This window comes from Styela clava, chromosome 8, assembly GCF_964204865.1.
Source record: "Styela clava chromosome 8, kaStyClav1.hap1.2, whole genome shotgun sequence".
In the NCBI taxonomy this organism is placed as follows: Eukaryota; Metazoa; Chordata; class Ascidiacea; order Stolidobranchia; family Styelidae; genus Styela; species Styela clava.
The window spans coordinates 21,402,341-21,427,383 of record NC_135257.1 but is presented as its reverse complement, the minus strand read 5'-3'; the positions used below and the strand labels follow the sequence as shown (position 1 = coordinate 21,427,383).

At 38.3% G+C, this 25,043-nt stretch overlaps 1 protein-coding gene across 2 annotated transcripts in view; it reads left to right on the top strand.

Annotated features, from left to right (window-relative positions):
- LOC120329954 (uncharacterized) overlaps positions 1 to 25,043 on the top strand; it is a 44,975-nt gene that overhangs the window by 7,570 nt on the left and 12,362 nt on the right. Inside the window, exons 7-22 of one of the 2 annotated variants that reach the window (XM_078115043.1) lie at positions 8,553 to 8,623; positions 9,164 to 9,338; positions 10,708 to 10,788; positions 11,903 to 12,019; positions 12,852 to 12,974; positions 13,802 to 13,924; positions 14,477 to 14,599; positions 15,889 to 16,011; positions 17,474 to 17,596; positions 18,098 to 18,229; positions 19,086 to 19,226; positions 20,613 to 20,699; positions 21,244 to 21,365; positions 22,271 to 22,408; positions 23,703 to 23,781; positions 24,568 to 24,689. In XM_078115043.1, coding sequence (XP_077971169.1) covers positions 8,553 to 8,623; positions 9,164 to 9,338; positions 10,708 to 10,788; positions 11,903 to 12,019; positions 12,852 to 12,974; positions 13,802 to 13,924; positions 14,477 to 14,599; positions 15,889 to 16,011; positions 17,474 to 17,596; positions 18,098 to 18,229; positions 19,086 to 19,226; positions 20,613 to 20,699; positions 21,244 to 21,365; positions 22,271 to 22,408; positions 23,703 to 23,781; positions 24,568 to 24,689 — 1,880 coding nt within the window. The remainder of the gene's footprint in view (positions 1 to 8,552; positions 8,624 to 9,163; positions 9,339 to 10,707; positions 10,789 to 11,902; positions 12,020 to 12,851; positions 12,975 to 13,801; positions 13,925 to 14,476; positions 14,600 to 15,888; positions 16,012 to 17,473; positions 17,597 to 18,097; positions 18,230 to 19,085; positions 19,227 to 20,612; positions 20,700 to 21,243; positions 21,366 to 22,270; positions 22,409 to 23,702; positions 23,782 to 24,567; positions 24,690 to 25,043) is intronic. The other variant, XM_078115044.1, reaches the window with a different exon arrangement.

Sequence of the window (25,043 nt, the reverse complement as noted above, 5' to 3'; positions counted from 1 at the left end):
CTCTTTTATTGGAGACATGTTTGTGATCTGGATTCACGATAGCTTAAGGATGACTTTGGGTTTTATAGGTTCTAGGAGTGGACAATGTTTTTGAACCAAGGGCCAAAATTTTTTCCCACCTAGACTGGCGGGCCATGTAAGTGTGACGTAAAAAGTTGCATCTTTTGAACAATGTTACAGTGTTACGAAAGCAAAAGTGGAAAACTATAAGCCTCGTGCCAAACTTAATTTAATCGCAATTCAACAAACAAATTCAACAAATTTTTTAGGTTATTTTTTTGCCAAAACATCAAAATTCGGTTTTAGTTTGGTTGTCGCAGCATCGGGCGGGACAGATTGAATTACCCAACGGGCACGATTTGGCCCGCGGGCTTTAGTTTGCCTATGTCAGTGGCGTAGCATAACGATTTTTGCATATGTTATTCCCAACCCTCACCTGACTATGCCATCCAAAAATTACGTAACTACGACGTCACCATCACGTCATAGGGATTGCCAAAGTATAATTACGATCGCCCGAAATGGCATCTGCGCCGCCGATAAGAACTTGCTAAAGCCGGCGATCTCTCTCCTATCGTGATCGTTGCGACGAGAAAACGAGAGAAATAGCTTGCTCGATTTCGGGTTATCGTCTGCCCGTTTTGGACGACCATTCGCATACTTCGGTGGGCCTTATTACGCCACTGTGACGCCGGAATGACGTAATTTTTCGGTGACGTAGTCAGGTGGGGGTTAGGATTGACATATGCAAAAATTGTTGAGCCAGGCCAACTAGAAGTGGATGTGGTACTAAACTATACCAGACCCGCTTTATCATGCAGGTTAGGTTTGGCTATGATTTCAATGGTAAGCATCTTAGGTAGATAGCTCCCGCCACAAATGCAAAAATGTGAGATTTGAGAAAAACACACCCGCCGCATTTTAAAAAAAAAACTAGTTGTGAACAGTGTTTCGTACCCGAGACCGTATAGCCCACTACCTATTGCATTGTCAACAATATAATCATCAAAGGAGCCCAGTCATCAGCAAAGCCAGAGAACTTAAACTGGAAATGACTTTGGAAGAAGTGCTTAGTAACATGCACATTATTGGAACTGTTATCGAATTTGTTTTGTCCACGGGCAGAAATATTTAGAAAAAATTAACTATTGTAATTGATTCAATTGTATAATTATATATTCGTAAATATTGTATAATAGGTTAGTATAAGATTTTAAAATTTGAAAATGATCAAAGGCGCAAAAGACCACAGAAGTTATAAGCGCCATAAAACATATAATATATTAACATAGTAATTATCCAGTTAGTATCCAGGGTTAACAATTACTTGAAAAAACGAGTTTCTAGCGCAATCTACATTCCCAACCTAACCGGATAATTATTAATTTTTCATTTTAAAACTTGGATGAGGGGTGTTTTTTATTTGGCGAAGTCTTTCTCCAAAAGAGCAAACGATTTTAACGATAAACGTCAGAACTTACAAGAGAAAAATATAGTCACTTTTATCTGGATTTCCGGAATACATTCTTTTTGATTAGCAGTAATTCTGATTCTGCTAATTGTATAGATATTATCAATCGGCAATCTTAATGCGTTATTATAAAAGTTTTTGTCCAAGAAACATCCCATTTAAAGATTGATTCAACAAAGCAGAACTCTCGTTTCAGAAGTTTTTGCTACTTTCGATTTTCACATATATTCCAAATCATGACTTCACAAACTTTTAAGATAGCGAGCCCTCCCAATATATTAGAATTTTTCGCGACACCCTGTTCTGAGAAACGGATCGCATGTGTTTATGTTTTGCGCTAGTTTTAATAATTGTGTTTCGAATCAAAAGTCTAAAAAAAGACCAATGATTATGGTAACATTGTGTGCAATTAGTGTACTCTTTGCGACCCCTAAAATTCGTTGCGTGCCCCCCAGCGTGGTCTCGACCCCCAGTTTTGAAAGCCCTGTTCTAAATAACCTTTTTTACAATAAATTTAATTTCTCGTTCAAACAAAGTTTGGACCTCCAGAAGTATGCGCACCGAAATGGCGCACAACCTGAACATAGTATGTGTGTACCGGTTAGGATTCAGGTTGTGCGACATCTTGGTACGCATACTTCTGGAGCACCCAAAGTTTTTTAGTATTCTATCGAAAAATTTAACGAATTGTTATAGCAGTATAGCAGTAATAAACCTAAAGTATCAAATGTCCTACTTCTGTTTAGAAACAGAAATAATAAGTACTTTATAAAGGTCTGAATGTCTATTTTTGGTTTCTTCGTGATATCGTGATACAGATACGTAATTTTCCTTTTGGGCCATCAGACTTATAGTTGATAGTACTATATGACGTCATCGAAACGAAACACTATATTGACGGGGTAGAAAACAAATCGCGTTCAAAACACACGCCTACTTTTCATAGATATATTTAGTCAGTACATTTAACGCCCTTTTATAGCAGTGTTTTGGTTGGGAAATAAACAATTTGAAAGGCTTCAACTCTTCAAAAAAAATTGAAAGTTTCAACTCGCATACTTCTGTTTAGAACCGGGAATAATACTCGATAGTTTTAGATCTAAATGTCTAATTTCAAGTTGTGACTGGATTAGGCCCGCAGCGACTCGGGAACGTTGAAAATCGCGAATAAAACAATCATCTACTGTTCATGACAGATTTTACCCTGTTTATCGCATTAGAATCAAGTATTTTGTTCAAACTAATTTTTTTTTCGGAATTTCTGATCGGTAAATTCATCGCTTTTAAATAAGTGTGCTCCGGTACGGAAAATATTATTCTGAAGGCTTCGAAATTCCAAAAATAAATCGGGAGTTTCAATTCTCATACTTCTGTTTATAACTAGAAATAATACGTGGTTTTTCGGATTTAAATATTTTTTGTTTGCTCGTAATGTGACTGTGTTGTGATCATAGACGTTAAAAATAGTAATCAGAACAATCATCTTTCTTTTTATAGACTTGTACCTTGAAATATCAGTAGCGGAAATGTTCGTATTTGAGACTAAATAATTTTGTTTGGCTATTAACAAACAAAATCAAAACATATGACAGATTTTTCACTATTTATAGCATTAGCATACATTTTAGATTTTTGATCGCCCTTGATCGGCGAAAAATTAACGCGTTTTTATATCATTGTTTCGGTCAGAATTATCCTATTTAGTGTTTTAAAGTTTCCCAAATAAATCGAAAGTTTCAAATATCTTGTTTCTGTTTAGAGACGGAAATAATACGTACTTTTTCAAGTCTAAATGTCTATTTTTGGTTATCTCTTGGTGTGTTTACTTGACTGTGGTATTTCCCCTATGATTAATATGAGTTTTGAATCATCATATTTATACCTCATAGTACGCTATGACGTCATCGAAGCGAAACAATGGAGTGATGACGTCATCGTTATGAATGTACAACAATAATTTGAATGCTTATGAAAAAGCCCAGAGCTATTATAAATATTGGTTCCATCGTTTTTATTTTTACAATACCGTCTAGGAAGACATAAGAAGGCCATGCCATTCTTTAAGATATTGTTAAATATCAGTGGATACGTTTATCTGACTTTGTTTGGGGCAAAAGGCACGAGTAAGCGTCGTATCATCCTTCTCGGAACAGGGGCTCGCAAGAAAATTCAATAAATTGGAAGGGGTCGCGATCTTAAAAAAATGACAAGCCCTGCTCTGTAACATATCAGATATCACTGCTCAATAGAGCTATATTCGAAGCGAAAGACGCTTAAAAATCACTTACGGACACGCTTAAAATCTTTGTTGAGTGGTACTTAATATGTTTTGCGACACGCAACTCCATAATTGTGACATCATATCGCGAGTAAACCGAAAATAAATATTTGTGTTTTTAAACAGCAGTGGAATACAGTTTATTTTAAGAATTTGGAGCCATGGAAATAGTATATTTCCTGTTATGCAAACGGGTTAATTTTTATTTAGTAATGTTAAAATAATTTAGTTTAAATGCAATCCAAAATTAATGCTAGATATATTTTGGACCTCCCGAAGTATGCGCACCAAGATGGCGCACAACCTGAACTCAGGTTGTGTACCAGGTTAGGGTTCAGGTTATGCGACATCTTGGTGCGCATACTTCAGGAGTACCCTATAACCTAACGTTTACAAAGTAAAATTATAGTATATGTCGCTATTTACGGCTTGTTAAGAATTGGGAATAGAGTGATACCTCGGTAGCCGAACGACTCGATATCTCGTGATGTGTACTTGATATTCATATCCATAAAAAGTATATTCGTCATTCCAGTAGGACATTTGAAACTTTCAGTTTATTTCGGGAATTTAAAGCCTCCAAAATAGAATATTTCCTGTTATGCAAACGTCAATTTTGATTTGGTAATGTTAAAATAAATCGGTTTGAATAGAATTCGAAATCAATGTTAGATATAGGGTGACCATAAAGTCTTCAATTTTTTTAAAATTGCAAAGGGAATTCATATATTGGAATTTATATACCATATATTGTTTTGGCCCTCACTGAAGTATTAAATAAAGTAAAAATACTTGAACAATTACTGATTGAAAAACAACAAATCTGGTTAAGATATATTGAGAACAGAGTTTTGACAAAATTAAAATTGTAAAGGGACTTTATGGACACCCTGTACATTCACGAGGTGAAATTATAGTATTATATGTCGCATATCACAATTTGTATGCTTGTCAAGAATAGTTAAAAAATATCAGATCTGATTATTGGACACGTTTAGTGGCCATAGCGATCGTTTCAAAATTTTGTTGTTATTGTTATTTGTCTCCGTCTCCATTTTTAAAAAATCGCTTTTCTCTTCGAATACTGGACCAATTGCTTTGAAATTTCAGTGGTTAAAGATAAAATTTTTCTCCAGAAGGCTATTACTTTTGTTTTGCTATGACGTCATCAAAATTATTGCCATTGGGTGGCGCTACGTGTCCATATATTTGAGCATAGCTCTCTTATTTAGTTTATACTGGTGTCCACTTACCAAAAATTTTTTAGTTTTTTTACTACGATATCAATTTTTCAGTACTCCCGTACTTCCATACTTCCTAATATTCTCACCCACGTACTTTTTTCGCTTGATTGAAAGTTCACTGGAGCGGGAACACCTAAAGTGGGTGTCGTAACAATCAACAGATTATGGCGTCATACTCGCACGTGATGTTTTGCACAATCTGACACTAAATAAATCTACAGAGGTAGATATGAATTTTAAATTACTGTAGTTCCTATGAATAGAAACTAAAACACTTCAAACGGAAATGTAATATATATTCATCACAAAATATTGACTGCTCAAACGTTTGCAATCTTTTTCAAAATTTCGACTTCGGACCTTGAGATGTCTAAGATTCCGGACTCCGGAAGCTCCAAATTTTTGACTCCAACTCCGACTATGAGAAATTAAAAATACGACTACGGATTAGACCACTATAAGGAACAACCGTAAATAAACTTCGACTACATACTCCACGCCGCCCCAAAGCCCCCACGTCCGCCTCGGGGGGGTGCAAAGTGCTTTCAGATATATCGATGAAACTGGATTTTCAACATTAAACAACTTTGTCACGATGTATAAAAATTGAGGAAAATTGAGGACTTACTTTACGATGTTTACATTTGCAAATAAAAAACCTTGCGCATAACAAAACACAGCCATACCTTGGGGTTTGTTTTGCTCCGTTATGTTTTTAGTTTCTGTTTATCTGGTAGAAGCTCCCGCACATCAACGAAAGTTTAGCTTCTTATTGGTCCCTTACATTTTTGTTAAGTTCACTGAAGCTGGATAAAAGGTTGAATCGCTGGTTTCATTCAAATTGCAAGTTGCGGATTTTGAATTTAGAAGTTCTTGCGGATCCTTTGTACAACCTTCTCGCAACTAATGCAAAAATGTGAGATTTGATAAAAAAAAAAGCCCCACGTTTCAAAATAAAAAATAGTAATTACTTATCGATCTTTATATCGGTATATATGTTGATAGGTATTTGTCTGTTTGTCTGTCTGTTTGTCAATAGAAACTAAAACACTTCAAACGGAAATGTAATATATATTCATCACAAAATAAAATCACAAATCACAAATGTCTGTTAGATGAACGCGATATCTCACGAAGGCGTGGTTGAATCTGCTGCAAATTTTGCATGTGCATTCATCATATCTTGGACCAGAAGCCTTTTGATTTTGGATAAATTATGTCGCATAATTAGTTATTAATTAATTAGTGACGGGACACGCGGTGTCACTATAGAGTCATGAATCGAAACCGCAGTTTCGATCGATAAGTCTTCGGTCTCCGACCGATATTCTCGTTTTCCAGTACCGATATTCTCGTTTTCCAGTTAGGGCTGCGAATGCAGATTGAGATGCGGAATTCAAATTTTTAAATCATTCCTAACCCGAACCCTAACATGATAATTACTATTTTTTATTTTAAAACGTGGCGGGGTAGTATTTCTAAAATCTCATATTTTTGCGTTGGCGTAGGGAGTGGGCTTTGTTCCATAGATCTGTTCTTGCTTAGAATTAAAGCAGGCTTATTATATCGAAGCAACGGGTTAATGCACTCAGAATATCATTACATTTTGAGGTATAAAATGGTCTATGTCGCATAATTAAACTTTCACGAAACGACTTATTTTTATTTCGATGACATTTAACATCTGTTCTGCGTGAAATGATTGACGTAAATTATTGTTTATGGTTTTAACCGCAACCAGCTAAATAACCAATGTAATGAAAATATACTTGAAACATTGAAAAATACATGACCATCTTTGGACGCAAATTGAACCTATTATACATTGTTTTGCAAATTTGTTGTTATTGGACACAAAATCGACTTATGAAACGTTCTGCTATTATGTTGTTGTTGTTGTTGATATTATTGGTTTCTTTTTCTCGTTGTTAAAAAGAAATCGCTTTTCTCATTCAGTAATGGACTAATAGCTTTGAAGTTTTCAGTGGTTGGAGATTGTATTTTTCGCTAGAAAGCTTATACTCTTATTCATTGCTAAATTTCCTATGAATACTATGAGATCTGATATTTTATTCTATATTCCGCTGAATCATTTTTATTCACGGAACCACGGTTTTTAATCCATCAAGCTTGACGGCTGTTTCCGATTTCACGCGACACTGCGCGAAACTCGGAGATTACTTGATACCGTTAGTAAGGTACGGTTCGAATGGTACCTTGTTTCGGGCTTCGTATTCATATAATTGAGCATCGTTCTCTCGTTATAAAAGTAACGATTACTGTACACCAGGGGTCGGCAACCTATTGTCGCTCGCGGGCCAAAACTAAGGGTTGCAACTTGCAAGTCATTGGCGGGCCGCACATATTTTTAGAAAGTTGAAAACCAAACGGATGATACTTTTTATAATAAAAATCAAGCAGTCATACATCTCTCGAATATAATATAGATTTATTTCCTCATTGCATTAAAAAAAAATCCCATTTGAATATTTTCAGCGCCATTGAACCCTTTGCACTTAGCATCAACTTTTCTGCGATTTGTTGCCATTTGTCTAATTATAATTAAATTATAGGCCCAGTAAACGATTAATTGTGAATTATATACTTGTCCGGTTATAAAATAATTTGGTTTAGAAAATATAATCGTCAAAACGGCTGTTTTGTTACTATATTTCAGTGAAGCGTCACGGGCCGGATTATAATACTCCGCGGGCCGTAGGTTGACGACCGCGGCTGTGCACAATGTGTCATTCCAGATTAAGATATAAAATATTCTACACCGCATACTTGGAACAATCACGAGACAACACATTTTTATTTTGACTACATTTAACATCCGTTCTGCGTGAAATGATTGACGTAAAATATCGTTTATGGTTTTAACCTCGATCTGCCTACCGGCTAAATAACTAATGTAATGACAATATTATGCTTTTAACACTAATAAACACATAGATTGACAATCTTTGGACGAAAATTGAACTATTAGTGGTTTCCAATCGGGGCAGCTGAATTGGGCCCAAAATACTAGTCGCGATTTTCGTTTTCAGATATTTCCTTGGAGCTCCCGAAGTATGTGCACCAAGATGGCGCACATTCTGAACATAGTATGTGTACGAGGTTGGGGTGCAGGTTGTGTGTCATCTTGTTGCACGTACTTCGGGAGCGCCTTTCTATTTATAAGAAAATTTCCCGACCTTTTCAGTATGATGACCTGGATGTGATTTGGGATCTACCAAATAAGATAATACTGTAAATACCCATGTGCTCTGCGAAATCCTTGTATGTGGTCGGCAGGCCATCTGACTAGCAAATAATGGTTTAACCCAGTCTACTTATCGCATAGTTTCACAAGACTGCAAGATAACCGTCGTAAACGTATTACGACTGGGACGCGGCACACTGTTTGTCGGCCACTGTATATAGTATAATCCCTGATCGATGTTATATATTTAACCGGCGATATTTAGGTCGTTATAAGTTTTTTTTTAAAACTTTCTCAGAGTTCTATGAGGCTGGTAGTTCACCTAGAATTTGACCAATGTTTTTTTTTTCATAGGTCAGTCTGCGATTGGATCGTCATGTATGGAAATAACATGGACACCAGTGCCGGACGTTCTCGAGTATTTGGTAAGTAGAAAGAATGAAATAGGAATTATCATATTTTACCGGGAGATAAGAAGGGCGATAAGACAACTTAATCACAGGATAAGGAATCCGACTCAAACACTTTCAGAAGATTCTGGTCAACATATTTATTTTGGTACTCCCGCAGTATGTGAACAAAGGTGGCGGACACCGGAACGTAGTATGTGTACCAGTTTAGGGTTAGGCCATAATTTTATTCCAATTTTCTTTTTATTTAGTTCTGTTACGAGTTCGGGGACTAGCCAAGCGACTCCCGTAGTATTTGTACCTGGAATTTTGACCCAACCCTAATATGGTACACATACTACGTTCCGGTGTCCGCCAACTTGGTTCACATACTACGGGAGTACCTTTATTTCGCCGTTCATGTCGCGAGAGAAGTACAACTGACAATATCGGACACTCAGCTGCGTTATGATCTTCAAAACAAGTCCACGTATCGCATTTTCATGTGTTATGTCGTGTCGTGAGTTTAAAAATTTACGAAATCTAAAATTTAACATCGGTAACTCTGTATTTTAGGTTGAAGTCAGCATCGGTCCTGCAAACGTCACCAATATAATTACGTCACTAACTACGTCAAATGCAACAGCTAAGATATGTGGACTCAATGTGTGTGTGTCTTACACCGTCACTGTATCCTACTTCATAGGCGAAGTAAAGAATGTGCTTCAGGAACCGTCAACTCATGTTATTCGTAAGTAGGGTAACAGTCACATTTTCCTAAAGAGTTATTAGGCTAAGATTATCAGGATAGGATAGGATTTACATATTTATCCCGGGGGAGAGGAAAGCCGATAAGACGGCTTATACATATGGCGAACCACGGCCTCTCGTCCGGTTACCATTCCAGGTCGGGTATGGGATTAGTTATATTGTTTGTTTTCGGAAGCATGGACTTGATGGTGGAGGAAACCGTAACCGACCAGCGGTTACGTGAACCACCCAACGACGGCGAGGAGTCCAGCAATCCTCTCGCACATAATCATCCTTGCATGGGATTCGAACCTGCGAACCCACGCAGAGTAATTAGAGGTGCGGTGGCAAGCGTATTCTTAACGCTTAGCCCGTTGAGCCACACCGACGCGCCAAAGCATGTAAGTTTTGGAACAAGTAAATATGCATGCACTTCATAATTTACTCTACTCTCTAGTTTAGTGCAGGAGTGTTTTCTTTGGGGCCGCGTTTGGCACTCGGGCCTCAGGTTGCTCACCCTGGTTTAGGTAAACAGGAATGTTTTCTTTTCAATAAGGTCGAGCAGGTCTGTTGGGATATTTATTCACTCTCCTGCTTGTTTTGTGCATTCTATAAACTCAATAAATCGAGAAGATTTGAAAAGAGGCTTAGAATGTAGCGGAGTTGAGTTGTCGTACTGTCGTTTATCAGTTATCGGTGTACGGGATACTCCAGTCACTGGCACAACATAAGCCAGATTGAAGTCAGCTTTCTCAAAAATATACCCCGAGTCATTAACTAACCTACACAAAAAACCTACACTAGCCATGACTGCCACACTCTAGATACACCACTGCTCGAACTCGGGGTACGGCAACTCAACTTGGGATACGGACCTCCTGAAGTATGCGCACCAAGATGGCGCACAACCTGAACTCAGGTTGTGTATCCGGTTAGGGTTCAGATTGTGTGACATTTTGGTGCGCATATTTCAGGAGCACCGGTGGGACTTATAACCCCTCGTAAAAAAATTAAATTTTGGTAATTTAATCCATTTATACTACTCTTCGTTACTTTTCTTTGCTTGGGATCTGGGAGCTTGTACCCAACATGTAATAAAACAAGAGAGCTATGCTCAGATATATGGACACGTAGCGCCACCCAGTGGCAATAATTTTGATGACGTCATAGCGAATAAAAAGTAATAGCCTTCTGGAGAAAAATTTTATCTTCAACCACTGAAAATATCAAAGCAATTGGTCCAGTATTCGAAGAGAAAAGCGATTTTTTAAAAATGGAGACGGAGACAAATAACAATAACAACAAAATTTTGAAACGATCTTTATGGCCACTAAACGTGTCCAAAAAATTTATCCTTCTTTCTATTTCAGCATTAATCCTCCCCACACCAGACGAAACAACGACCTCTAGTGATACCACTGCGCCTCCAACATCAAGCCCGACAACTACAGGTAAAATATGACGATAAAATATATCTAGTGGATACTAGCGTACTGGGGAATTCCCCCCTCGCAAAAACAAACGGGTAGTAAGATGTCACATTTTCTGGTACCATGTCATTGAATTTTTTAAATAACTAGAACTTGGAATCGTAAAGACACCACACGATAGATGTGAAGGCAATAAAAAAACGAGAATATCGGTCAGAGACTGAAGACTTATCGATCGAAAGTTAGGGGATCCCCAAAACGGCGCTCTTCCTCCATAGTGACACCTTGTGTCCCATCACTAATTAAATAATAACTCGCTAATTATACGACATAATTCGCCTAAAATTAACAGGCTTCTGGTCCGGGATATGATGAATGCACATCTGGAGCAGATTCAATCTCGCTTTCGTGAGATATCGCGTGTATCTAACAGACATACAGACAGACAAATACCTATCAACATACTTACCGATTAAAATCGATAAGTAATAAGCCGCTCATATGCAGAGAGCTCCTATTCTCGAGAGTACTAATATCTTTTTGGTTCTGCATTGCCTACGACGTAGACTGCAAATTCCCTCCGTGGTCCTTTCGAAAACTGTAACTCAGCGTATCGATAACGGTTTACTTTGTCTGGCGTCTTGTTCGGAAAGAATGTGAAACATAGAAGTCTTTGACGGCGCTCCCTCATCTCCCATAAATAGGAGCTTAAACTTTTGTAATACCATCTCCAATTTTCCACGGAAATGATGAATCGGAAGCCTCGCGGTGGATGTCATGCTGTGTGCGTGTTACACGTCTTCACACAGTATGTACGGAAGCCGGGGCGGCGGAAGTTGGGCTGTGCAATGAATGGCTTTGACGGAAGCCCTGAGCGGACGTTATGCTATCTGTCATGGCGGACACACAAGCTCGGGGTAGAAGTCTTTGCCTTGCAATACATAGCGGATACGGAAGCCCCCAGGTATGTATGACTGTTGCGGACCCCGCGGCATGACTACGAAGCGTTAGTACAGATACGACTAGGATATGGCGTGTCTTTCAGACATTGATCCGAGACTGGAAAAATTCTGATCCGTAGAAAAAAACATAAAAATATAATAACTATTGCATCGCTTGTTAATTGTATTCACAGGTAGTACTTGTACCGAAACGCAATGCGCTCAAAATGCTGATTGTCAAGACCTTGGGAATGGGAACTTTGGATGCGTTTGCGTGCTGGGATACACTGGTGATGGTCTGACTTGTACAGGTAAAACATTTTGATTCCATTTACGAGTTTTCACAAGTTAACTTTGAACAAGATTGTACAAGCTTTCCTTTAAAACATTATGAGATGATGGCGTAGCCAAGCTTTTTAGTTTATCTGGTGCAAAGTGCGTTGGAAAATGATCCACGACTAATGACCGGTGACCAGTGGCGGCACAAGATTGGCGCGTTTGTCTCTGACTTACTCTCAAGATAACGGTAATTCTGATATAAAGGCTCAATTTTCATCCATTCTTTCGTTGTTTTACATATCTAGCGGTATTTCGCAAGCTGCAAATTTTAATAAAATTGCAAAATGAACAGGTTACACGTCATATTTTTGAAAGAAACGAAATCATTCTGGTTCAGCAAGTATATGATATGATATTTCGCAAAAATAAGTACTTTTTTCAGCCATTTGCCGAAAAACTTAAATGACCTCTAATATGGACTATAGATATGGCTTGACTACTCAGATTTAGGATAGGATTTTCATATTTATCCAGCAGGTAGAGGAAATCCAATAAGACGGCTTCTCGTCCGGTTGCCAGTCCATGTCAGGTATGTGATTAGTTTCATCTGTTTTCGGATGCATGGATTTGGTGGCGGAAGAAGCCGTAACCGGCCAGCGGTTACGTGAATCACCCTACAACGGCGAGGAGTCCAGCAATCCTCTCGCACATAACCATCCCCGCGTGGGATTCGAACCCACGCAGTGTAATCAGAGGTGCTGCGGCGAGCGTATACCTAACACTCATCACGAAGCGCCGAATCGCCGAGTCATTTTCCCAATTGTGAACAAAATCACTAGATTGCGTTATTATTATTATTTTCAGACATTTCAGAATGCGATGTTGACATTGACAACTGCAGTCCGTTCGCTTCTTGCTTCAATTTCGCTGGATCCTACGACTGTCAATGCAATGCAGGATATTTTGGGAATGGATCTGTATGTGAAGGTGACAACTGTCCTAGGAATATTTCTCACTTGGAAAGTTCTACCATTGGAATTTTTATACTGATAATATTCAACCTTCGACATGACCTTAATTAAGTGTCTTTTTTATTTTGATTTTTAGTATAATTTTTTTCACTTGTCCCAGAATTAACTGGGTAGAATTTCACGTTAGATATTAAATTGAAAGAGTATTTCCCACCAGGGTTGCAAAGTCGTTGAGACTTCCCCGACTTTTGACTCCGCGCTGGGAAAATTTTAACTCATATCCCAGCTCTGATTACGGGGAGATTCGAGTTTTATAGCATACTGACGTCTCAGCCTAACTTTGACTCCACAGCCGTGTGTTCCTCACAATAACTGGGAAACTCCGAACCACATTGCCCGTACTGGACTGCATATTAGAGATGAGCATTTTGAATCGAATCGAACATTAAATTATTCGAATCGGTTCAGACTGGAATTTCGAATTGCCGCCATTTCGTTTTTTTGTCCGCCCGCAAGTCAAGACGAATCTCTTATTTTTTTTTATTCGTTTCAAATTTTTAAAATGCAATTGACAATTCTGAGATATGACTCTTTACCTCCCAGTGAGTTATCGATGAAACATGTGTTCTATTGTGTGTGAACACAATCACTGCCTGAGTAATAGATTATGTGTTTTCACTAATTTATGTGTCTGGAGTACCCATTACAATGAAACAGTCATTACAACTACATATCTTCGAAGTATCCGAGATTCGATTTGGTTTAAAAAAAAATTTCGATTTGATTCTGAAATCATCAGTTATTCACACAAGATTTCAATATTAAAAAAATATACTTTCTCAGATGTGGACGAGTGTCAAACCCAGAACCCTTGCACTGAAGATAATCAAGTTTGTGTCAATACACAAGGATTTTATAGATGTGATTGTGAACAAGGATACACATGGAATGAAACGACTTGTAACGGTACGTCTGTGGCGATATAAACTCTATTAGTTCAAATGTTCGGGCTTCAGAGTGTCATGTGTGTATCTATGTGTATGTATGTGTACTTGAGTGTCTGCGTGCGGTTGGTGCACCGTGATACTTGTTAAAAATACAGTTGTTTTCTATGACCTACGGGCTTCAGAGTGTGTATGTGCGTATGTATGTGTGCACGTATATGTGTGTGTACATCTGTGTGTCTATGTTTATGTTTGTGGGTGTTTATGAGTGGGTGAGTATGTATGTTTGTGTTAGTGCGAGTACCTATCTGTGTGTGTGTCTGTGTAAGCGTGTATATGTACACATGTTTGTATGTGGTGTGTTCTTCTGTTATCCGTATGTATTTGTATCTGCATGATCGTGTGTGTGGGGAAGCGTGTAATTTACCTGTGTTTGTTTGTGATGTGCGTCTCTGTTATATGTGTGTGAGTGTGTGTGCACAATTGTGTGTGTGTGATTGTGTATGAGCGTGTATATGTACATGTGTGTATATTGAGTAAAAAAATAAAACTTTTAAGTTTACAACTTTTTCAGATGTGGATGAGTGTCAATCCAAGAATTCTTGCGCTGGGGACCAACAGGTTTGCATCAATACCCAGGGATCTTATGGATGCGCTTGCGAACAAGGATACACATGGAAAGCAACGTTTTGTGCAGGTTTGTCTGTAGATAGATTGTGTTGTGTGTGTATTTATATGTGTATGTTAATGGATACATGTGTGTGTGCTTGTCTATGAGTGCTTAAAATACGTATTGCACGCAGATGTATACTTGTGTGAGTAAAAATGTCTTTAACATGAGTTTGTATAAATGTGTGTGTTTGTGTGACCCTACCCATGTGTGTGCCTGTGGCACTAGGGTGTGTGTGTGTGTACATATATGTGTATGTTAGTGGGAGCATGTGTCTCTGTGTGTGCTTGTTTATAAGCGTGCAAAATGTGTATTGCACGCAGGTGTATAAATGTGTGTGCTTGTGTGTGTAAAGATGTGTTTGTATAAATGTATGTGTTTGTGTGACCTTATCCATGTGTGTATTTGTGGCACTACGGTGTGTGTACATGTACATATATGTGTATGTTAGTGGGAGTATATATGTGTGTGTATGTGTGTGGGTTAACATTTGAGTTTGTGCGAGCGTGGGTGTGCTTTCAATATGTGTATGTTAGTGGGAGTATATATGTGTGTGGGTTAACATTTGAGTTTGTGCGAGCGTGGGTGTGCTTTCAACTAAAAGTGGAAACTTGTGGGTTTGTGTAATTGTGAATGTGAACAAGGATAGGTCTACATATGGAATGAGACAACTTGTCTATGTATGTGTGCACCTTTAAGTATGTATATGTATACATGTTTGTTTGTGTGGGTCTACATATCTGTGTATGTGTTTCTATGTATGTGTTCGATTGTGTTCACATCAACGTTCCCTCTAATTTTTTATAGTATGTGTGCGCAGAAATTTTGGTGTGTGCACTCTTTTTTGGAAATGACTAATAATTGTGCAAAATCCAATGAAGAAATTTTGGCGTTCTAACCGGGTAATAAGAGGGCCAATAACAAACTTTCTCAACCTGCCAACCGAGAACATTGCTACATTACTTCGAAATACGTCTGTGCGCAGTAAATCTATGCGTGTGCGCGGCCTCTGAAAGCTGTGTGCGCGCACATGCGCACACATTAGAGGGAACACTGGTTCACATGTATGTATATGCTTTTGGGTTTGTGTATATCACGTCCATGCATCTAAAATAAATAACTGGTCGATTATTCCAATGTCCAGCATGTACTGGTAATTGGGGGGTGAGGCCATAGTTTGCAACATGCTTAAGCCATCTTATGGTTTTGTGCTCTTCAATATAAATATGAGAATCCCATTCTATATGATGTGTATATGTGTGTAGGATAAATATGAAACCTCTATCATATTGTGAAAGATTCTCCCTTTTATTTAGATGTTGATGAATGTGCAGATGGAACACATGGATGCGATCAAGAAGCCGATTGTACCAATACTGAAGGAAGTTACACATGTACTTGCAAATCTGGCTTTTCTGGTGACGGGATGACTTGCAAAGGTAGAACATGGCTTTATTTAATCATTTATCATTCTCACATATCAGGGGCGTGCAACAGGTGGCCCGTGGCCACAACCCGATCCGCCAAGCCATTCAGTGTGGCCGTTGTTGAATCTCGTATTTAATCCATTAAATTTCATTTCTGGATATTTATTAATTAATCTCAAACCCAGTGTTACCATTCATCAAATATTTAATCTAGTAAATAATTCATGATAACGCTGGTTGCCTATGTTTTCCTTCACCAAACAACAGGGTAACTAATCCCATACTTAACATGGTCTCGTAACCGAACGAAAGGCTATAGTTTGTGCATCGTGCTAAGCGTTAGGAATACGCTCGCCACCACATCTCTTATTACCCTTCGTGGGTTCGCAGGTTCGAATCCCATGCAGGAAAGATCATGTGCGGGAGGATTACTGGACACCTCGCCACCGTAGGGTAGTTCACATAACCGCTGGTCGGTAACAGCTTCTTCCACCATCAAGTTCATGCTTCCAAAAACAAATAGCTGGCTAACTAATCCCATACCCAACCTGGACTCCCCCCCCCCCAAAAAAAAAAAATGAAATTCCATCCGTATGGCGCGGCGGTGTGGCTCAACGGGCTAAGCGTTAGGAATACGCTCGCCACCGCACCTCTAATTACTCTGCGTGGGTTCGCAGGTTCGAATCCCATGTAGGGATGGTTATGTGCGAGAGGATTGCTGGACTCCTCGCCGTCGTTGGGTGGTTCACGTAACCGCTGGTCGGTTACGGCTTCCTCCACCACCAAGTCCATGCTTCCGAAAACAAACAATACAGTAAAAACCAATCCCATACCCGACTTGGAATGGTAACCGGACGAGAGGCCGTGGTTCGCCATATGGATAAGCCGTCTTATCGGCTTTCCTCTCCCCCGGGATAAATATGTAAATCCTATCCAATCCTATCCTATCCTATCCTATGTCATCTAAATGCAACGACTTATGAGCTACTAACCAACAACAATAATAAATTGGCTCGCGATTTCTGTCACACAATTACAGTTATTCAATTTGTCTTATATTTTATTTTTTATGATGTCTATATATTGTGTTAACAAAAAATGCTAACTGATTGATCCAGTATTTGACTAGACTCAATACTTGGATGACCTGAGGGATAACTCGACATTTTATAAGGAAATTCATTATTGCAATTTCATCCGCATTCACTTAAAAACAAAGGTCTGATCTCTGATTCAAGTTATGGGCGACTGTCCACTTTGGTGCCAAGAACTATTGCGACTGTAAACAATCATAGTGTTGAATTTGACCTATAACTTGCGATTAAGGAATCTCAACCCAACATGGCCTGGTCACTGAATTCAGTCTTGTCAACTTCCTCTGGATGAACATGATAGCATTATATTTATGCCAAACTAAATATTTAAAAAAGCATTCGATAAAAATACCAGTTTGAAGTTTTTCTTATTTATTTAGATGTAAATGAATGTGTTGATGGAACACACGATTGTGATCGGGAAGCGAATTGTACAAATACTGAAGGAAGTCACACATGCAGCTGCAAACCTGGTTTAGTTGGAGATGGAAAGAACTGCAGAGGTAGAAATTGTTCAAACCAATGCTTCACTTATTTGCATACCATGATAATAAACTTTTAGAAGAAGCCTGAATTATATTAGAATATCATGCCTCTTCGATTATATTTTTAATAAATACTTGTTAGGGCCTCCTAATATCCTGCTCATCTCACGCTTGTCCCATACGCATCCTGCTTGTATCAGAGTTGTCGGACCTCCTGAAGTATGCGCACCAAGATGGCGCACAACCTGAACTCGGGTTGCGTACCAGGTTAGGGTTCAGGTTTTGCGACATCTTGGTGCGCATACTTCAAGAGTACCGAGTTGTCCTATTTGTCCTGCTTTATTAAAAAAAAAGTTCTTAAATTGCCGATGGATGCTTGTATCAAGTCTTGTTCATAGTGAATTTACAATGCCTTCTTCACATTCAACGTGAATGAAAGTGGTGATAGAACCATGTTTTGTTAATATTTTGCGCCTGCACCCTTCCGTTTTTTCATTCTTGTCCATTTCGATTTCCCAGATCCTCTCTGTCCTGCTATAGAAGATGAGGATGTAGCCTTCTGCGTCCAGGAGTGTGATACGTCATCAGATTGTAGGGCAGGGGAATATTGTTGTTATAACGGTTGTGGGAGAGTTTGCATTACGTTTCAAGGTTGGTATGAGATTCTATGTATATATGTGGAAAAAAAAAGTTGATGAGTTGGCTTAATCATATGGTGAACCACAGCCTTCCTAACTGCAATGAAAATATTAGCACTTTTCTTTTAATTATCAGTCGGGATTACGCAAGACTACCTTGCCCTGCTCAATGCCTTTGCACAGGTGGATCCGTATGCGTGTAACGCAAGGATGCAGTGGCAAGAATAAATATGAATATTCTATTTGATAGACTGTTTCTTTTATTTATGCAATGACAAATTTATGAAATAGCAAGACACAGTCTTTTGTCCGGTTACCAGGCCATCACTCTGATTACTCTGCGTGGGTTCGCAGGTTCTAATTCCATAAAGGGATGGGTATTTGCAAGAGGATTGCTGGACTCCTTGCCGCCATGGGGTGGTTTATGTAACCGCTAGTCGGTTACAGCTTCCTCCACCATCAGGTACATGCTTCCAAAAATGAATAACTAACTAATCCCATACCCGACATAGAATGGTAACCGGACGAGAAGCCATGGTTTGCCATATGGTTGAGTCCCTTTCCTCTCCCCTGGGATGAATATGTAAATCCTATCCTATCCAGTCCAAGTCTGTTAAGGAAATAGTGAACCATACAGCAAGACGAAATCAGCACAGCAATAACAAGGAGAACATCAATCACCACGTACATATCTCTCGTGGGCACAAATTTATTCATCATAGATTAGCTATCATGTGTACTACTCTCTTTTTTAGTAATGCCAATTTATCCTTATTTTACAGACTTTTCTCTCCTTAGGGATAAAAATATAAAAATTCCTTCTAATCCTTTTATTCACCAACTTGAAAGCGATTTATACTTTTCTACAGACCCTCGTTGTCCAACCATCTTAGATGGAGGTGCAGTCTGTGTCAATGAATGCATGGATTCAGAAAGGACAGGTTGCAGTGAGAATGAGATATGCTGCTATAATGGTTGTGGAAGGCTGTGCTTCCCAGTAGAAATGGAAGGTTGGTTATTAGTTTTATCTAAAAGTCTGCCTGAATTCCTCATCTCGAGCCCTAAACTGAAGGTGGAAAGAGCATTGATAGCAAAGCGCTGACATGCTAACAGCTAGCTTTAGTGATTTCCTCCCCGTATGTAGGGTGGACACCCTCCTTCCTAAACATTTCAAACTTCCCCGTTATCTTAACACCGCTGAGGTGTATTACTACAGTTTGATTATCAACATACATAAAATTGTATTTGAATACCCAGAAAGTGGTTTATATGCTGGTGCAGATGGACAGTTAAATGAGTAACACATTTTTATAAGTTTTGTCATCATTAACAAAATTACCACCACTCCCTAAATTTAAATCCACCCTAACCCCTAATTTGAAAAGCTGTGGAACATACTGACTGGCTATTTATTGGTAAATCTCAACCATGTATTGTGATTAGTAAGATACTTGAAATAATTTGAGTCATCACTGTTATGAAAAAAGCTGTTGTTACTGTCACTCGTCAAAAAAAAGACTTTATCAGTGGATAACGAGTTTCCTGTTGCGTAAAATATTCAATCCATGGTCAACGCGAGCATTTAAAATGCTTTGTCATAATCGCGCACGTTATTAGCGACTTTTTCAGTATTCCAAAAACATTAATTTATTCTAATTTATTAGTATGTTTTTCAAGTGTCAAATTTACAGCCTCAGTATATATAATTGAAATTCAAATTTATTTATGTCTTGTATTAACCCTATTAAAAAAAGTTTAGCGTTTAAATTAAAGTAAATTTACTCAGGAACACTAAACGGTAGGTACCAATGTGTTTTTGTTTGTTTTATTTTTAAAATTTATTTGTGGGGCTCTGTGAATAATAGTCAACCTCATCACGGGCCCTGTAACTCCAAAAGTTTGAGAACCCTTGATCCAAGATATTGCACAAACAGTTTAGGGGTAGATAGTGTGAATGAGCGTAAGATGAAATGATGTCTTTATGATATTGCGTATCAACAAAATCTCACTCCGACAGGTTACCTGTACCACTGTGGTGATATTACCAAAATGTTATATTAATCCTAATCATTACTTATCGATCCAAATTTTGCATGTGCATTCATCATATCTCGGACCAGAAGCCTATTGATTTTGGATGAATTATGTCGTATAATTAGCAAGTTATTAATTAAATAGTGATGGGACTATGGTGCCACTATAGAGTCATGAATCGAAACTGCAGTTTCTATCGATAAGTCTTTGGCCTCCGACTGATATTCTCGTTTGTATATTATTATTGTTAAACAACTCCCAAGGTGACTGAAAATCAAACTCATAACCCAAATCATCTTATGCCACCTTATGTCTGTTGTCGAGAAGTCTGTAAACCCAACTAATGATTCTTCTCATTGCAGGATCATGTGATCTTCAAGAGATTGATGGCTTCACTTTTCCTGCATCATTCCCTGGTTTGGTGTCATATTCTGTACAGATGTGTGAAGGTGGGTTCTAGCTTGCCTAGGAAATTCAGCTTTTAGGATAGGATAGGATTTACATATTTATCCCGGGGAGAGGAAAGCCGATAAGATGGTTTAATCATATGGCGAACCACGGCCTCTCGTCCGGTTACCAGTCTAGGTAGGGTATGGGATTAGTTAGCCAGTTATTTGTTTTCGGAAGCATTGACTTAGACTTTTGTTTCGTTTTTCTCCATGTTAATTTTTCATCTTCCTCCTAGTTTTTGTGTCTTGCTATCATTAGTTCTATTTATGGTTTGATTCACTTTCCTGGTGAAAAATACAACACAAAGGATACACAGAGGTTAAATTATGATGTGGTCTCATTGTTGTTCTTAACTCTCTCTTTAAGCTATATCAAGCTAAGTCAAGTTTATTTTTTTCAACAAGTAAAAAAATCAATCCTCACAAATTACGAGAAAATAGTAATCACAATTTTACCAGGGAATGAATGATCAATATATCTCGGTGTGTGTGTCCAAAACTTCATCTTCCCTTATTATTCTCACATTAGTTTTTACTTATACAGGTACCAGCAGACCAATCGCATCAGTCTCATGTGTGTCAACTTCATTAAATTCCTCAAGGTTTGATCCTGACACGTTGGTCCGTACCGACTGCAGAGAGACAATTAAGGGTGTGACATCACAGGTGGGATTGTTAGAAATAAGATCTTCCATATTTACGGGAGGAAATTTGATAAGATGGTGAACTGAGAAAGTGGATCAGCTGGCTTCATAATATGGCAGTTACTCTATCAAGTCCTTGCATCTGAAAACAATTAACTGGCTAACTAATCTCATACCCAATATGAACTGTTAACCAGAAGAGAAAACGAGGTTCGTCATATGATTAAGCCACATTATCGGCTTCTCTCCCCCCGGGGTAAATATGTAAATTCTATCCTACTATTGTAGGATTTTTATATTACCATTAACTCTAAATTTTGATGGTAGAGGGAGCTGTAACTCACTAGCGTTTACATCCCAGCAGTTGGTGCATCATTCTAAGTTTGAGAATATACTTGCCATCGCATCTCTAATTACCCTGCGTGGGTTCGCAGGTTCAAATATTGTGACCTTCATTAGTGTTGGAGTAGGATTTACATATTAATCCCGGTGAACAGAAAACCGATAAGACGGCTTAATTATATGGCTAACTGCAGCCTTTAGTCCAGTTACCAGTCCGTATCGGGTATGGGATTAGTTGGCCAGTAATTTCTTTTCGGATGCATGGACTTGATGATAGAGAAAGCCGTCACCAATCACCGATTAGGTGAACCACCCTCAGCAGCGAGGAGTCCAGCAATCCTCTCGCACCTAACTACCCCTGCATGGGATTCGAACCTGTGAACACAAGCATGGTTATCAGAGGTGCGGTGGCAAGTGTATACCTAACGCGTAGCACAATTTACACATTGTCGAGTCCGTGTTGCGGACAAAGAACAACATTTTCAAAACAACTGCATTTATATTCTATATTGTAATTTACTTGTTGGCGTTAATGTTGTTTCATCATACCCGCATAACCAACCCCTATTCTTGCTGTGTTCTCAGCCTTATAACTCTTCAAAACAAGTCACTGATACTCTTCAGCGCCTCCAAGTGTTATCATCTAACGTTGATGGAATAAATCAAGAAGATGTCGGAGATATCACAAAATATTTTGAGGGCATTTCCAAAGCCAGTTTGCAGGTGAGAAAACTGAGATGAGATTTTTTTATTTCTTCCGGTTGGAGCCATCTTTCCCTACCAGGGATATATAGATACGTTCGTGGCACTGAATGGTATTTGCCAGATGACGTATATATATGTCCGTAGTACAGAAAGTGTTAAGATATTTCGTCAGATAGCGCTATCATAGAGAAATACGACATTCGTGCAAAATTACAGGAACAGAATTTCTGCCCAGCGAGGAATTTTGTCATTCTTGAGAAGAAATTTTGCTTTGCATTTGCTGCTGTATTACAAATATTCCTTAGTTTTTTATTATCACTGTAATACTTATTCATGCACATATTACAAACTACTTGAACAAAAACGAGAGTATGACTTGTGCATAATACTAGCTGGAGATGCAGTGAAAATTGAATAAGAAAATTAAGTTTATTCATAGTGAGGTAGGAATAAAGACCATCAAAATAGTCAAAGAGGGAATTAACGAAAATAGTTGGGAACTACTCATTAATCCTGTGGCACATATGATATATTTTTTCTAACCAGTAGAAATCGTACAAAATTGACGAGAAAATGTTATTTACAGTTTTACTGCCGAAGGAAAGTAGGGGGAACCAAAGCTGGTTATCGAGTAGGGATATGTGTTAAATTATAATTCTAACAAGTGTCTAAGACAGGGGTCGGGAACCTTTTTGGTCAAGAGAGCCATAAAATATACATATTTTCAATTGCATTTCCGTGCGAGCCATATAACATTCCTCCACTTAATCAGGCCTGAAATGTTTACTCAAAAGTCAACACATACAATGTCAATATACATTTAATGTGATTTCTGATGCTGCATGTAGTCACTGCGGGCCTTGAACGGTTGCTTACATGCAGCCCAAGTTGAAATCTACGATACTCATCACCCTTTTTCGTTTAGGCATCTCCGTAGTGTTTTTAAAACTATATCGCTTTGTGATGTCACAATATATGTTCCAGAACCCCCTTGTTTGTCACAATGCCTGTCTGGTAATTATCTTACACAACATAGACACGTGCTGGATGCGCGTTCTCAAACGTATTGGGAATTTCCTGTCAAAATTAGTTATAAAAGAGTTTGAAATCTCGTAACAATAGTAAGCTTAGTCTTGGGATATTAGATTTTTTGGGAGCCATATGCCGTCACCAAAAGAGCCATATATGGCTCGCGAGCCATGGGTTCCCGACCCCTGGTCTAAGAATTCAAAACCTCTGAGTCATTGATTGGTTACTGATTTCTTAATACCCCTTCTATATATTCCATGCTATAACTTCTTTTCTCTTCCAGTTTTCAAATACTGATATTGGGAATGTTGCAGAAATTACAAGTCATATGTCTGAGTATTTTTCACAGTCAGGACAACAAGGTACTTTCAAGTTTAGTTTACCATTTAATGTGGAGTTCTCCCCATCAAGCATAAAATCCTGACTTCTGTCAAATCTGATGTTAACAAACTATGTTAGAACAAAAGTATCCCACTAAAATGTTGAATAAATAAAATTTTGCATTGTAATAATTTTTTAAATTTGTTGTTTATATGGAAAAACTAACTTTTTAGCGTGGACCAGCTAGATGTCTGATGTCTGCCCACTGACAAAAAAAGTTGCACACCTCTGTTATAGAGCTATCAAAGTTGTGTGATTTTCTAAAATGAGATGACGTGTTGTTAATGAGTTTGATAAAAAAAAACATGTTTTTGAAGTTTTGAATTCCATCACTATATGAGCAATTTGTCAACATCTTTACCATTTATACCTGTATATGATTTTATTTATATATTGAAAGTAGTACTTATTAAGCTTTGCTGGGATGTGTGGTGCATTAAGCTAAGCGTTAGGAATACGCTCGCACTTCTGATCACGCTGTGTGGGTTCGCAGGTTCGAATCTCACACAGGGATAATTATGTGCAACAGGATTGCTGGACTCCTCACCGTCGTAGGTTGGTTTACATAAGGTAAGAGGATTCTTCCATCCTCTTGTCTATGCATCTGAAACAAATACCTAACTAACTAATTCCATACCCGACATGAAACTGGTAACTGGACAAGAGGCCGTGGTTCACCATATGATTCAGCCGTCTTAGTAGTAGCTTTTATCTCCCCCAGGATGAATATGTAAATCCTAAATCTCAAAATATTATTTTATAACCAGAAACATCAGAAACAACATATCAAAAACAAAGTCTCGTCCAATCACTGTCCACGTTGTCAAGAAAGCTTGAAGCAGACGCTACATCTGGGTTCACTGCAATTAGTAAAGATATCAATATCAAGGTTTGTACTTTTAAATTTGTTGTTAAGCCAGATTTTAAATACTTTAGATGGGGATCCATTGCATGAAATGAGGGAAAATGAGGTGAAGTATTCAGGTTCATAATGACAGCCAATGTATGGCTGAATCACAGAGTAGATAATCCAGTTAATATTTGTAATTAGCCTGCCTGTAACGTCACGATTTGCATAACACATTTTTTGCAAAAGAAAACATGATAAAAAGATTAAATTTGATGAGGTTTCACGCACTTTTCACTGTGGCCAGGTAGCAACTGCTACGCAAGGAGATGGAAGGACCGTTATCAATTTAGCATTGCCTACACAATTTATTACACAATGGGCGGGGTGGAAGGA